The sequence below is a fragment of the Peromyscus maniculatus genome, chromosome 14 (genome assembly GCF_049852395.1).
Source record: "Peromyscus maniculatus bairdii isolate BWxNUB_F1_BW_parent chromosome 14, HU_Pman_BW_mat_3.1, whole genome shotgun sequence".
Lineage (NCBI taxonomy): Eukaryota > Metazoa > Chordata > Mammalia > Rodentia > Cricetidae > Peromyscus > Peromyscus maniculatus.
This window is the reverse complement of record NC_134865.1, coordinates 55,938,973-55,954,888: the sequence shown is the minus strand read 5'-3', so window position 1 is coordinate 55,954,888 and position 15,916 is coordinate 55,938,973. Positions and strand designations below refer to the sequence as shown.

The following is a 15,916-nucleotide window of genomic DNA, read 5'->3' as shown; positions in this document are numbered from 1 at the left end:
GGGTCAGGATAGGTGAACTTGCCCGTAAGAGTGAGGACAAGCAGGCAAAAAGCAAAAGCTCCCTTCTCCCAGGTCCTTTTGTGTGGGCTGCCACCAGAGGGTGTGGCCCAGATTTAGGGTGGGTCATCTGACCTCAAAAGATCCAACCAAGAAGAAACCCTCCCAGGTGTGTTCCGCTGCCTGGGTTCTAGTTAATTCCAGATGAAGTCAGTTGACAGTCACAATGAGGCATCACACTTTTATCCTATAGCTTGTTGGGTTTTGAAATATAAAAATAACTTCCCAAGGGGTCTGGAGAGAGGGCTCAGCAGTTAAGAGCACTTGCTGCTCTTCTAGAGGACTGGGTTCAATTCTTAGCACCCACATGACGGCTTACAACTATCTGTAACTCCAGTCCCAGGGGACCCAGCACCCTCTTCTAGTGTCCTCAGACACCAGGCATAGATTCAGACAAAACACCCATACACATAAAATTAAAAAAAAAAAAACAAAAAAAAAACTTCCCAAATCTTTTGGTAATTTAATAAGAAGATTATGTTTGCCCATTTTCCCATAGTTATCCTCAAAGTTAGTTATGCCAACAATGTTTGAGAAACACAGCCTTAAGAGTTATCAAATGTTTGGCCACTTAAAGGGATAAAACTTGAGTGGGCCTATGAGATAAAGGCTGGGGCAAGGCCAGGACCGAGAAGGAGGGGGTGGGTTGATGCTGGTCACTTCACCCCCCAGAAGACCTGGTTGATTGCCTTGAGGACCCGTGCTAGGGGTTGGAGGAAATTTGTAGTGTCTGTGATCTAACCTGGGAGAAAAATGGGAAGTATCCAGACTTCCACTTTAGCCTGCTTAGTACCCAGTTCAGGTGTCTGGTGCAGGTGGTGCTCCCGAGAAGACTGAAGATGTGGCCTTGAGTGGTTGGGAAGGCTAGAGTGAAAGGTGAGATCAAAAGCCAGGCGGTGGTGGTGCACACCTTCAATCCCAACACTTGAGAGGCAGAGGCAGGTGGATCTCTGTGAGTTGGAGGCCAGCCTGGTCTACAGAGTGAGTTCCAGGACAGCCAGGACTGTTACACAGAGAAACCCTGTCTCAAAACCAAACAACAACAACAACAACAACCAGCTGCTCACCCTGCCCTCCAGCTCTCACCTCCACTTTCCTGTGTCTTTCACTGAAGGGCTAATAGCGCATGCTCTTGTTTTCCCTCTTCTTACCTATGTTGTGCCTGGCCGCCTCCGACTTGGAATAACTCCATCAGAAGGCGCTGGAGGGCGGCCCATTATTATTCGTGTCATTAAGCTGAGGAGTACTTCAGATACAGAGGAATAGTGGAATCGATTTGAAATGGAAGGCACTCTGCATAAAGTGTTCTCTGCTCAAGCACTTGATTCTTGCATTTCAGTGTTTGGCCGTTTGCTGACTTTTAAGTTAATAGAGCTGAGAAATGACTGGGAAATACTATGGCATTTTTACTGGGTTTTTTTCTTACAGATTCATTTTTTCCTGTGTTCAGATAGTTCTGTGGCCTAGTAACATTCATGGGGGAGCCAGTGGTTAGAAAGGGGAGGAAGCCTAGGACGCTCCCAGCTCGCTTCAGCTCGCTTCTTGGCTCCTACCCGAGTCTGAGTTCTTTCCCAAAGGAAGTGAGCATCCGTATCTGCGATAATTTCAAATAAAATGCTTGTGTGTGTGTGAGATGCATGTGATTTCTAAGGTGACTAAGGGACGAGAGTAACCATTTCCTTTTGACCTCTTGGACAACAGGCTACCTTTTCCAAGGTTTGCTGTGGTGAGAATTGGTGCAGATTGGGTCAGGGAGGAGAGTAAGGAGTCCATGTATGGGGTTCCCTCCTCCACTGTGGTACTTGCAAGAAATCTGCTAGCCGTGAATGGGCCACCCTGCAAAGGCAGGCGAGGAAGAGCCAGAGCCCAGGCTTCTGCTGAAGGCTTTCACAGATCTCCTTTTCTCCTTGACAGGCACTGAGCGACCGCTTCAGCGGTGAAATCCCCGATGACCAGATGGCGTACAGTTCGTTTTTTCCAGATGAGTACTTCACCTGCTCCTCGCTCTGCCTCAGCTGTGGGTAAGTGAGAGCAGCCATGGCCATCCTTCAGCTCGGAACCAGGGGCTGGGAGTGTTGCCTCCGACTTACTTGGGTGTGTGGCCCAGTCACCTGATTGCTAGTCAAATTATAGAATCTGATGGGTTGGGCCGGCAAGATAAGATAGCTCAGCAAGTAGAAAGGTTCCTGCTGCTAAGCCTGAAGACCTGGGTTTGATCCCTAGGACCCACGTGGTGGAGAGAGAACTGACTCCTACAAGTTGTCCTCTTTGTGTGTTTGTGTGTGTGTGTGTGTGTGTGTGTGTGTGTGTGTGTGTGTGTGTGTGTGTGTGTGTGTGTGTGTGTGTGAAGAAAATAAATTCCCAGGGGTAAGGCCTCATGTACATTTCTGACAAGCTCCAGGTCTGGAGACCACCCTTTGGGGCAGTAAGGACTTTAGAAATACTTGTCAGGAGAAATTGCCTGAAGACTGCTGTAGATCCGAGTGGTCGGCCTGTGCTGGAGACAGGACACAGGGTTGCCTGCTTTTCTCTGGTTCTTCAAGCACGCATCTCAGTGCTGGTTGTTTTTCAGACTGTTCTGTTCATCTAGCTAGTACGTCAGTGCCCCCATTCTGGCTCCCGGCTAGTTCAGAGCTCTGTGACAGGTGATGGTTCTGGAGGTGATTTTCTTTTTCTTTTTTGGTTTTTTGAGACAGGGTTTCTCTGTGTAGTTTTGGTGCCTTTCCTAGAACTCACTCTGTAGACCAGGCTGGCCTCGAACTCACAGAGATCTGCCTGCCTCTGTCTCCCGAGTGCTGCTGGGATTAAAGGTATGCACCACCACCACCCAGCAGGGTGATTTTCTTTATAAGGACAAATCTTTAGAACACAGTAGGATTTTCTAAGGAACGCTCAGAATTGAGACCAAGGCCCCAGTTGATCTTGCGGGATCTGGGGTGTACCCTTGGCAGTGGTGTATTTACAAGGTTCCTGGAGGTGTTCTGAAGTGTACCTTTAAAGCTGAGAGCATTGGGTTAGAAGAATACTCCATCTTTAACATGTTAACACCTTTAGTTTTTAAATTACAGGCTCTGGATCAGTAGGTCTGGATGGGGCCTGAGACACGCCTGTGTCTTCAACAAGTTTCAGGGTGATGCTGCTGCTGGTCTGTGGACCCCACTTGGCCGCAGAGGGATCAGAGCAGTTACTCAGAAATGTTAGCATGAATTAGAGGAACTGAGTGTGCTAAACTGATTGGTTAGTCCCATTTCAGATTTAGTGGATCTGCAAAGAACCCGCCAGTCGGCGGATTTGAGACCTTCCCAGGTGACAGAGACACTGCTTCTGGAGCCTTACCTTGAGGATCGCTGTATCATTTTAAGCTGTGGAGTGCAATTCACCCACAGTCTTATTCCTTGCCTGATGGAGCCTGTGGGTCTAAACATAGTGTCAAGGCTAGGTTCCAGTCTTCTCGACCTGTAGACGTACTTCCAAATTCTCTTCACCTCTGAATTGTTTTGCTCATATCAGGGTCACCATCTATTCTATATCCTCCACTCCCGCCCCTTTACAGGAGGAGACCTTGGAAAGCTCTTCAGTTTTACAGTGGAGAGTTCCATGGCGAAGGGAGGAGGGAGAGGTATTAGTTGGCCATGTGACTTGACCATTTTACTCCGCCTGAGTCCAGCAGGAGAGGCTTAAGCACTGTTGGGTGATCGATCGCCTTTCATTCTGAACATCTGCAGGATTTCTAGAATTTTGTGTTACCACAGTGAAACCCTAAACTGCTGATCTCTTTTTCTGCATTGTCAGCGTGGCAGAGCTTGCTCTTGTTCACTTGAAAGTGTTTGTGGCTCATCATTAAGCTTCCCCTGGAGACGCTGCCAGATTCGGGGGCTTGCTTTTCATTTTTACATTTTGACAGCCATGTGATTTAACTTTCCTGTCTTAGTTGCTTTTCTGTTGCTGTGAAGAGACACCATGACCGAGGCAACTTACAAAAGACAGCTTTTAATTTGGGGACTCAGAGTTCCAGAAGGTTTGGAGCCTGTGATGTCATGGTGAGAAGCATGGCAGCAGCCAGGCAGGCATGGTGCTGGAGTAATAGCTGAGAACTTACATCTTGAGACACACCAATGAGGGGGGGTGGGGAGAGAGAGAGGGAGAGAGAGAGAGAGAGAGAGAGAGAGAGAGAGAGAGAGAGAGAGAGAGAGAGAGAGAGAGAGAACAAACACACTGAGAATGCTGTGGGCTTTTGAAACCTCAAAGGCCATCCAGTGACATAACCTGCTCCAACAAGGCCTCGCCTCCTAATCCTTCCCAAACAGTTACACCACCTGGGGACCAGACATTCAAACACACGACCATATTAGTACCATTCTCATTTAAACTACCACATGTCCATTTCATCCTTTTTGTGTCTTTAATTTCTTGAGACCTGCTGCTCAGCTTTCACCCCTGGTCAAGCTGGTGTCTTCTGTCTCTTCCATTTTTACTCCAGGTTGATTTTTCTCTTCCCCATTTCCCCCTTCAGGCCAATAGTTAGTTGCTGTCTGTTGTGATTGACCTTGAGTATTGCAGAGGGGCTTGTGTGCGGGTAACCCACTTCCCGTGTGTGGGGCTCGGTCTGGTTTTGGCCCCGTGCCTCTTCAGATCGACACTTCTTTGTTGGTGACGTTGTCTTCCTTGCCCTCCCTCTCACCATTGTGTTTGGCTTCCTTTAGGGTTGGATGTAAGAACAGCATGAACCACGGCAAGGAAGGAGTACCTCATGAAGCCAAGAGCCGCTGTAGGTACTCCCACCAGTATGACAACCGAGTTTATACCTGTAAGGTGAGTCTGCCGAGCGGCTCCTTCCTCCAACAGGGAAAGTTCTAGAAACCCTGTGGATGGTCAGAATGAGAAAGCAGTGGCTCAGCAGTGCTCACATCTCATTCTGGGGCCTCTTCTCTGTTGTTTTAACGTATTTCTCTCTCCTTCTGTTGAGCTCATAGTTAAGGATCATCTTTTCACTTCTGAGCAGAAATGCTTCTCAGGAAACCAATTTAGATGGATTGGCATATTGGCGTATGTGACAGGCATATAATTTAGAGCACAGTTCTGGGTCCCAGACTAGTTCACAGTTCCTTCTCATAGAAAGGCATTCACTGGCTTCTTCAGAGAATTAACCTTCTGAGGTGCTAAACTCAAGGCATTGTACTCCTCAGCTGGGGAGATTTGTGGGGTAGGGGTGTGAGGAGGCCATGGGTCCAGTGTACCTAGAAAAACTCTCAGAGTACTCCCTGTTTCAGGCCTGCTATGAGAGAGGCAAGGAAGTCAGCGTGGTGCCCAAAACATCTGCCTCCACTGACTCTCCCTGGATGGGGCTTGCAAAATATGCCTGGTCTGGGTGAGTTGGAATAACGTAGCTGGTGGGTTTGGGTGATCGTAGCACCCGCAGAGTGACCCTGCTGACTTGCTGACTTGCCTCCTTGTAGGTATGTGATCGAATGTCCTAACTGTGGTGTGGTCTATCGGAGCCGGCAGTACTGGTTTGGGAACCAAGATCCTGTGGATACGGTGGTGCGGACCGAGATTGTACACGTGTGGCCTGGAGTAAGAACTGTTCATTGGCTTCCTCCCGTCTCTTGCCCTGTTCTGTTACCATGTGTTTGTGTCTAGAGAGGTGGAGCTTGCTTCCAGTCGAAAAGTCAGCCATGAATTTCAGCACACTCGTGGTTTAAAAAGGCAGAGCTGCAGAGCCCATCCCGTTCCAGCCCTGTTTCCTATTTTCTCGTTGCATAAATGATAAGGAACACAACCTTGGGTGAAGTAGATGAAAATTAGTCTGTTATTCTCTACTAGCAAATAAAACTTCATTTGATATGTTCTTATTCATTTTCCGTATGCACATGTACATATTTTCATAGATGTCCTTACTCTTCACTTCTTTATGTAGAGATGGGGCCTCGTTATGATGTTCAGGCTGAGACTATAGGCATGCCCCAGCATTCCTTGATCAATTATCACATACTCCCACCACGATGTACTATTTTACTATAGCCCCAAACAACCCAGCCAATTAGTCATGAATAGAAAACTATGAACAACAACAACAAAACTTTCTTCTTTATAAGTTGGTCATCTCAGGTATTTGTTACAGGAACAGAAAGCTGACCAACATGACTACTGGGCTAAATGGTCTGCGTGAACTTAAAAAACACAGCCACAGCAATTATCCAGCAAGGAGAACAATGCAGTAAAATAACGCCCTCCAAGAAAACCAGTCATGTTCAAGTAACTATAAATATGAATAGTGATTTGATTTTATTCTGAGACAAGGCCTTTCTAATGTCACCCTAAGCTGGACTCAAACTCCTGGGCTCAAACCATCCTCCTGTCTCAGCCTCCCAAGGAGCTTGGAACGGAGGTACTCTACCATGAGCAACTGTGAGCTAAGTTTCAAAAGAGAATAGACCAGCATTCCATAGTCCCCTTCAAGAGCATGCCCCTAATGATCTAGAACTCAGTGGGTCTTATCTTTTTCATTTCTAGCAGTGTTTCATAGAGCCAAGCTGGAGAACAAACACATGGGCCTCTAATAGGTAGTCTAGATCCAAACTACAATCCAGGCCTTTCTGCAAATCCACCTTGGCGTTTTCTTGGATCATGCAGGCACACAGAGTTGAGGATTTCTTGCTTTTCTCCTCCTCACAGAATTTCAGGGCCTTCTGAAATTTGTTACTGTTATGTGATGCCTTTTTTGGAGCCCGCCTCCTTCACTTGGTGGCCTTGATGGTGTAGGGTTCAACATGGCTTTGGAAAGCAATAAAGTGGTAACTTTAGTTTCTGTCTCATGAAAAGAGCACCTCAGCTGCAGTCCCCTTGGTCCTTGGAGCTAGAATACCTTGCATTCTGTGTGTCTGTCTGTTCATTCATTATTTGAATATATGTTGTTAAAGTAGGGCATGTCCAGAATTGAGCTACATACATGGAAAAAGGTAGGTCACTATTCTGAGAGTCCACAGTCTAGCAGGTTTTAGATGTAATAGCTACTATACATAGAGAAATAGGATTCTTAGAGGTTTACATGTGTGAGGGGAACTGGGAAGAAGGATCCCTGTCTAGGCTCGGAGTGGGCTTCCTGTGGGATGCGTCACCTTCTGTACTGTAGGGCAGAGTTAGTCGTGAGTTGAGCACTTGAACATCAGACGTCGTGATAGCCCTGATGAGACTGACTGGTGCATATGACACTGCCAGGCAGCTAGTGGGATTGCCAGTCTGTTGCTCTTCTGCCCTGCCTGGTGGTTTACTGCTCTGCGTTGGTCCCAGATGTCCCTCTCCTTTTCCTGCCTGCACTCAGAGACGAAGGAGCCCTGTGTTTTCATTGCAGACCGATGCATTTCTGAAGGACAACAACAATGCGGCCCAGCGTCTGTTGGATGGGGTGAACTTCATGGCTCAGTCAGTGTCCGAGCTTAGCCTGGGACCCACTAAGGCAGTGACTTCTTGGCTAACGGACCAGATCGCCCCTGCCTACTGGAGGCCTAACTCCCAGATCCTGGTATGATGTAGGAGTCCTCTTAAGTCCTGACATAGACCTCCTGATGATGCCACTTTGCCTGGAGCTAAGCTGGTTCCAAGAGGGAGGCACAAACATTTTCCCCTCCTAGAGTTAGCTCTGGGAGTCTTGGGAAGGGTTCAGCTTTAGGCTGCTTCTTTGCTTCTGGACTTCCTCCATTTTCTTTGTCATGGGTTGTATTCCCGTACCTGTGAGAGTCGATTAATACTGCCTAGATGTCAAAAACCACAGCTACAGAATCTGTAGGACTCCTGCCTCTCTGTTTTGTTTTGGACTTGGAATAGAGCTGCAGCCAGTGCGCAACATCCTTCAAAGACAACGACACCAAGCATCACTGCCGGGCTTGTGGTGAGGGTTTCTGTGATAGCTGTTCATCCAAGACTCGGCCAGTGCCTGAGCGAGGCTGGGGACCTGCACCCGTCCGGGTGTGCGACAGCTGCTACGATGCAAGGAACATCCAGTTAGGTAACGCGGGGCTCGGAAGCCGCCAGGGTGGGAGGGGGGCCCCCCTCCTTTGCACTTACTGGATATCGGGCGCCGGGGGCTGCTGCTCCATCCATATCGCTACTGAGGGCAGTTGCTCCCCTGCCCGAGGCTAGGCATCCCCTGAGCTCCTTCTCAGCCTCAGCCTATGATGCTGGTCCTTGGGGTGGAAGTTTGGGAGGCAGGATTGAACCTGGCCTGGCCTGAGCTCTGAGCTCAGTGGTGCTTCTGAGAGAAAAACATGAGCATATAGCAAGCCAAGGTTAGGTTGAGTCCTCGTTCTGTAGAAAGTTCTAGGTCTTTCTCCTAGAATCAATGTGGTTGACTTTAAAAAAAAAAAGTTATAAATCAGTCCTAGAGAATTGGAGGTAAAGGACAAGTTTCACGGTCTGAGCTGACTGGCCCCACAGGTCACTTCCTTTTAGTTACTGTGAGGAATCCAGAGTGTTCCTCTCCCACTGTGCCCCTGAGCTCCCAATTGAGAAATAACTGTCGAGAGGCAACAAGCTGTCCCTTGTTATTTTCCACAGATGTGGCCGAGGCGCAGGCAGATGAGGAAGGGGGAACGCTGATTGCCCGGAAGGTGGGTGAGGCCGTGCAGAATACCCTGGGAGCCGTGGTGACCGCTATTGACATACCCCTAGGTGAGCCTGGTGACGCCTGTCTTGGTGCAGTGCGTGTAGGATGAGGGGGTTTCATGGACGGTCACCTGACATGCTTGCTCACTGGATGGAGTTTGGCAGCAAGGAATGAAGGGAAGCTTTATTTCCATTTTCTTCTGTGCCGAATCCTTCAGTGGCATTGTTCCTGGAGGCCATTTGTCACTACCTGTTGCTGTACATAAAAGCAGGTCCATAAGCCAGGCGGTGGTGGCACACGCCTTTAATCCCAGCACTCGGGAGGCAGAGGCAGGCGGATCTCTGTGAGTTCAAGGCCAGCCTGGTCTACAGAGTGAGATCTAGGACAGGCACCAAAACTGCACAGAGAAACCCTGTCTCGAGGGGGGAAAAAAAAGCAGGTCCAATCTATATTCTTAAAGTGGTGTGCATCCAGCGGTCAGAACAATTTATTTCCTTAGCGTCATTGTCCGGAGTCACTGTCTGAATATTGCAGGGTGGCATTTGAACTGATTTGGAAAGTCCAAACTGACCTTCCACCTAGGCTCAGTGGAGCATCCCACTTCCTCTGTGGACTTTCCGGGCCTTTCCCCGTGGAGTCCCTGGAAGTAGATGAACCTGTGTGGTGTCTCGGGTTTCAAGAGCTAATGTTTGGGGCTAGAGAAGTGGCTCAGTGGTGAGAGCACTTGCTGCCACCACAGAGGACAAAGCTCGTGTCCCAAGTACCACTCCAGTTCCAGGGGCTCTTCTGCTCTCGTGGGACTTCCATTTGTCTGTGTAACATTGGCCAAGCTGTCGTAACTCAGCATTTAAGATTCCTGCTCACCAGGAGCGGTGGTCCACACCATTAGTCCCAGCACTCAGGTGGCAGAGGCAGGCAGATCTCTGAGTTCGACACCAGCCTGGTCTACAGAGCAGAACAGCCAGAGCTACACAGAGAAATCCTGTCTTGAAAAACAGCAACAACAACAAAGATCCCCGCTCTGCTGGGGTCAGCGTGTGCGTGCGTGCGTGCGTGCGTGCGTACTTAAAACCAGAGAGGGAAGAAGAGACCTGAGAGGCCAGGGCTGCTAGAGATACAGTATGACTTAGATTACACGGGGGTCCACAACACACTCCATGCTTGACTCGATGGTATAGGAGCAGGCGGGTTTGCCCTGGCTTGAAGCTCAGATGTCTGTCCTCTCACGACCCCCCCTCCCCAGGGCATGGGCTGCCTTTGGTGGGAGCGTTTTGTTCCCCAGATGTCCCCTTGCTGAGCTCCCATCAGGTTGAGTTCGTTTGTGTGTTTTCTTTCTCTCTTTTTTCTTTTAGATTTACTGCAAGAGCAACAAGTGCTTTTTTTGTTTTGAGTTTTTGTTGTTTTTTTTTTTTTTTTTTTGAGAAATGGTTTCTCTGTGTAGCACTGGCTGTCCTATAACTTATGCTGTAGACCAGACTGGCTTTGAACTCAGGCCTGCCTCTGCCTCCCAAGTGCTGGGATTAAAGGTTTGCACCACCAAACCCGGCTTACAAGTGTTCTTAACCACAGAGCCATCTCTATAGCACAGGTATTTTATTTCTGGTTGTTGATGATAGCTTTAGAAGGGGTTGTTAAAGATGAATGAGGCCCTAAGAAATGAAGTCACCTCACTTAATCCCACAGCTACCGTGCTCAGTGGTGCTAGGATTCCACTGAATGTCTGACTACAGAGTCAGAACTTCTTTGTGGCCCCTTCCGGTGGTCTGAGTGCAGTTTCACCTAGAGTCACTTGGAGAGTGTGACAGATAGAGAAACAGCCATGCCTCAGCCTCAACCACAGGTCCTGTGGCCAAGGGTGGAAACCTGGGTTTTTTGTTTTGTTTTGTTTTTCCTTTGGTTTTTTTTTTGAGACAGGGTTTCTCTGTGTAGCTTTGGTGCCTTTCCTGGAACTCAGTCTGTAGCCCAGGCTGGCCTCGAACTCAGAGATCCACCCCCCTTTGCTTCCCGCATGTTGGGATTAAAGGCGTGCCCCATCAGCGCCTGGCTTTTTTTTAAAATAATGTATCTGTTGTGTGTGTGTGGCAGGTGCACACACTTGTATGCTGTGTCATGGCACACAGAAGTAGGTCGGAGGACAGCTTGTAGGAGTTGGCTTTCTCCTTCCACCGTGGGAGTCCTGGGGATTGAACTCAGGCTCGGTGGTGGGATTGTTAAAGGCACCTGCGGTGCAAGCTTGGCGGCCTGAGTTCTGTCCCTGGAACCCACGTAAATAAAGGCGGAAGGAGAGAAGAGACTTCCCAAGTAACCTCTGCTTTCCACTCAAAGCAGGGCTGGGCTGTGGCTCACTTGGGTAGCATTCCTGAAGTCCTAGGTCTAATTCAGTACGTAAACTGGGTGCATCGGCCTATACCTATAGTCCTAGCACTGGAGGAGAGGCAGGAGGGTCAGAAGTACAGGCCCATCCTCAGCAACAGTGAGTCTGAGGCCACCCTGTGCTCCATGTCTCCTAAAATACGTGAATATGGGCTGGAGAGATGGCTCAAAGTAAGAGCACTGGCTGCTCTTCCAGAGGTCCTGAGTTCAATTCCCAGCAACCCCATGGTGACTCAAAACCATGTACAGTGAGATCTGGCGCCCTCTTCTGGTGTGCAGACAGAACACTGTATACATAATAACTAAATACATCTTTAAAAAAAAATCCGTGAATAAAAATAAACTGAGAAACACAGCACAGTTACGGTTCTGTGTGCATTTGCGATGACAGGCCAAGACGCGCAGAGGGTTCTGGGGTCCTAACTGTCACGCTCCTCCTCTGATACAGGCCTGGTGAAAGATGCGGCCAGGCCGGCCTACTGGGTGCCCGACCATGAGATCCTGCACTGTCACAACTGCCGGAAGGAGTTCAGCGTCAAGCTCTCCAAGCACCACTGCCGAGCCTGCGGACAGGGCTTCTGTGATGAGTGCTCCCACGACCGGAGGGCTGTCCCCTCTCGGGGCTGGGACCATCCAGTCCGAGTCTGCTTCAACTGCAATAAAAAGCCCGGTGACCTTTAACCCCAGCTCCCTCTCCGACTCCTTCACAATTCCTTAGGTTCTCAGGGTTAGAAACAGAAGTCTCACTGAGGTAGGCCCTTCCGGCACCTGTTGGGTGTGTGTGCCCTCCTTTCACATCCCCGGGCCACTTTCCCTCAGTGCAGGTGAGCCTGGCTGTAGACCGGAAGGCATGAATCACCTCAGGGCAGAGGACCGAGCAGCTCTCAGTAAAGGGGAATGGACCCGAGTCCACTACATTTATTTCAGTTAAAAATAATAAATCTATCTACCTATATCTCCATATATCCATATAGAGGGGATTTGGAGTGACCAAGGCCGCTTCTGCTTTGAAGACTCAGCCCGGTGTGTCCCCAGCACGGGTCAGGTGGCCTTGGGAACCAGTCTTCCTCATGAAGCCAGCCAGGTCGAGTCACCTTTGCGGCTTCTCCCCGAGCTGGGCAGAGTGTTTTCTGCCTTCCCCCTCCTGAGGGCTCCCAGGCTGTGAGGATGGGTGCCTGGGTTTGAACCTCCTTTTGCCTGAAGCAGCCTAGAGGGGTTCCACTAGGCTTTCCCAGCGTGAGTTCTAGTCCGTGGTTCCAGCCTGTTCTAGGCAGAGGTCATCCAGCTTGGTGTGTAGAGGGTGAGAGGAGTAGGGCCTGGAGACATAAAAAGTCAAAATGCAGGTGCTCGTGGCCACTGCAGTTGGGGTGTCCAGGAGGAAGTAGGTCTCTCTAGCAAGATATCTGCTCCTTGATGCTTCTGTCTCCAAGAGGCCATCTTAGAAGGCCACACCCTGCCCCTGAGTCAGCCCAACACCTCCCCCTTAGCCCCTGGAGTCCCACCCTGCTTCTGAGTGTCACACTAGAATTTTTATTACTCCAAGTGTCTTATTCTTTGTTTCCAGACATACAACCCCTCTGTCTATTAGAGGGAGGGAGGGGAAACAGCACAGAATGGACAGTTGGTTGTGTGTTTTTTAAATATATATATAAATATATATATATATATATAAATATTTCAACAGATCATAAGGAAAAAATTCTCTTTAGTTCTTGCAAGAGAAACCACATGAACCAGTGTTTCTCAGCAAGAGCTTGGACATACCGATCATGACTGGAAAGACTGTTTTGCTGAAACTCCCGTCGGAGTGGAGTTTATCTTCAGTGGCCAAAAAAGAAGTAAAGCAACATCGTTGTGGATTGAACTGATGAGTGGGTGGAGCCTTGGGGAGGTATGTGGGCAGTCATTTCTGGGCTGTGTATCTGCGTGACGTGAGCCCTGGGATGGATTGGTCCTTCTTAGACCTGTTCCTCTGCCTCCCGAGGCCCTCCTCTAGAGCTGTGTCATCCACTCTCCACCATAAAGGAATCTTCCTGCTGAACGTGGTCCGTGTCGGCTCTTTTTTGCTCTCGCATCTCTTTTCTAGTTGATAGACAGTGGCTAGCAGCGCAGAAGCCATGCCTAAGAAAGGTAATCCTTTACGGACAGTGCTTCGTCTTATTATTCGGACAGGAGCCTTTTTAGAACATAGGTGCCATAAGACCATTTATATTCACACCCACACTTAAGATGGAAAGTCTGCTGATATGTCAGGCTGGTCTTGAACTCAAGAGATCCCTCTGCCTCAGCTTCCCAAGTAGCTGGGACTTCAAAAGTGTCACCGCACCAAGCTTAGCGAGTGGGTTTTAACTAACCTCCAAAGTTGACAGTCTCCCCCAGGTCCCCCATCCCAGGTTTCATATACGCCAAGCGCGAACTCTAACCTCTGCTCATCCTTGCCTCCACCTTCCAAGTGCTCAGATTACAGGTGTGCACCACCATGCCTGGTTTATGTGGTGTTGGCCTTCCTGCACACCAGACAAGCACTCTACCAATCCAACTACATCCCTCATCCTCATCTTCCAGGTCGTATCTAGCATGCTCCACGTTAGTTTCCAAGTGGGGCCTGGTCTTTATGATTGCTGTAATATCCCTTCACTTAGAGAAGGCAAATTAAGGTCTTGGAATTCTTAGTAGTGACCAGAGGGCTCTGGAAGTTCTTCCTCAGACTGTCAGGGAGGGACAGCTGCAGCCAGGCCAGATGAGGCCGGCTTGCTGAGTTGGGTGGTTTGTACCTTGGTGTGGTTTGGGCATTACTCCTTATGTGTAATTTGGATGGTTTAAACCGATCGGTGGAGGCAGTGGAGATCTGTGGTGCTGGGCCTCAGTGGGTCTTGTATGTCCTAGGCATGTGCTTACCACTTCAATGCCTGTGTATTGTCATTTCCAAAACTGTATAGTAGAAATTAATGCGGCAATTCCACGTAGTTTACCTGATAGTCAAAAGAGGTTTATTTTGGGTCCACTTGCAGCAAGCAAAGGGGTCGGTTACAGGATCCAGGAGAGGTGAGGCGCAGTCCAATGTGGTTCTCAGGAGAACTCTGACATGGTCTGCAGATCATCCTGCATCCAGATTCACAAGGTGGCCAAGAGAGTGAGCACGTTTGCATCTCAGGTCTTTTTTTTTTTGTTTGTTTGTTTTTTTTTTTGGTTTTTTTTTTTGGTTTTTCGAGACAGGGTTTCTCTGCGTAGCTTTGCGCCTTTCCTGGAGCTCACTTGGTAGCCCAGGCTGGCCTCGAACTCACAGAGATCCGCCTGGCTCTGCCTCCCGAGTGCTGGGATTAAAGGCGTGCGCCACCACCGCCCGGCGCATCTCAGGTCTTAAGGGGTCCCGTCTCGGCCACACCCCGGGCAGGGGCAGGTACCTAGCACCTAACAGTTACCTGTGGAGCACAGACAACCACCCCTACAGCTCTGCTTCCTGCCTGTCACCCATCATGTCCCCCTGTGACTGCTGACACTCCGGTCTGCAGTTTTTCCTCCCTGACTCTTCCTTCATCTTCATTTTTTCCCCTGCTCCTCCTCTAATCTTTATTTTGGGAGGGCTTGGGGAAGAGATGAAAACTGTATAAGACCCTGTTCTTGAATGTGAATCCCACTAACCACGAGGTGGGGTCGTTTCTAGCACCTATTTCAGGCTCTTATAGAAGAAATCTCACAGGAAACCTGCAAACCTTTTTCTACATGCTATTCAGTCCAGTGGAGAGAGGAAGTTCACTGGCATCATATTCATATATATATGAGAGAGAGAGAATCCCAGCCTCAGCTAGGCAGCTAAGGAGGGGGTAGCTAGCTAAATGCAGGCTGAAAACAGGGCCTGGAGAAATTTCAACTGTCAAACCTATGGGCTTGGTTAATTTTCTCCAGCTGGACGCCGCAAATCTAACCAGCACCCGGATTAAGAAACAGCATGGCTGTCCTCCAGGAACACCTCGTCCCTCTCCTCTCAGAACTCTCCTGGCACCAGTTGCACAGGGCACTTCCTCACCAGGTCCTTCATACAGGCTTTAATCACTGCACAGAACCGTGAAGAGGGCTGTTCAACACGAGCACTGGGATTCCAGGAGGTCTCCTAAGCAGTGGCCTCTGGGATCCTTACAGCTCTCGGCTTTCTTAGCGGGTAGGCTTATTGGGAATTGGAAAACAACCATTGAGTTGCCCGTGGCACTGCCGGGCATTGTGGGAGCTTTGGCCGTGGTGCCCACCGGCCTGGAAGGTAGGTGTTGGTGCGCATGGTTTACAGCTGCTGCCTGTGGGCTGAGTTTCAGAAGTGCAGAGCCACCCGGGGTCAGCATAGGGGCCCTTCGAGGTGCCACAGCGCTTCTCTGTTTTCCTTCCCTTCCCTTTCCCCGGCTGTGAATTCTGCCTCTCCAGTAAGGTCAGTACCTTTCCCTTAAGCGGACCGTTCACAAGCCGCTCTCCATTATGATCAGGCCTTGGCGGTCTAACCTGCCCCCTTTGTTCTGAGGTTCATGGCACGTGACAACACTAATACTTCTCTATGCCAGCACCTGGCTCGGAGGTTATACAGATTGTTCTAGTTGGGAACACAGAGCCAGGTTTCCAGGTGTTTAAAAAAAAAAAAGTCCTGTCGAAATGGTAATTGTGCAACCGTGTTTGCATTTCCAACATTGGAATCGTTTTCAGGGAGGCAACTCAATCTGTGCCTGTAGCTTGCATACTCTCATTAATGGCGCTGGTTTCGGTTACTGTTTATAATACACAGTGTATATCATCCACCCTTGTTGAGCGTCTGCTGCCGCATTCCCTCATGTATTTGTCCTAGATCCAGGTACTACATGTGCCCAGGGCAGTCGGGTGGTTTGTGGTCAACACAACACTCGT

General features: G+C 49.3%; 1 protein-coding gene across 7 annotated transcripts in view; it reads left to right on the top strand.

Moving 5' to 3' along the window:
* The window catches only part of Zfyve1 (zinc finger FYVE-type containing 1), a 50,682-nt gene extending 38,964 nt beyond the window's left edge, over positions 1–11,718 (top strand). For all 7 annotated transcript variants that reach the window (XM_006973070.4, XM_006973069.4, XM_076551014.1 and 4 more), the window contains 8 exons: positions 1,972–2,078; positions 4,761–4,869; positions 5,328–5,425; positions 5,514–5,631; positions 7,409–7,579; positions 7,882–8,062; positions 8,611–8,724; positions 11,481–11,718. In XM_006973070.4, the coding sequence (XP_006973132.1) occupies positions 1,972–2,078; positions 4,761–4,869; positions 5,328–5,425; positions 5,514–5,631; positions 7,409–7,579; positions 7,882–8,062; positions 8,611–8,724; positions 11,481–11,713 (1,131 nt within the window). In that variant the 3' untranslated portion in view covers positions 11,714–11,718. The remainder of the gene's footprint in view (positions 1–1,971; positions 2,079–4,760; positions 4,870–5,327; positions 5,426–5,513; positions 5,632–7,408; positions 7,580–7,881; positions 8,063–8,610; positions 8,725–11,480) is intronic.
* The last annotated feature ends 4,198 nt before the right edge of the window (positions 11,719–15,916 follow it).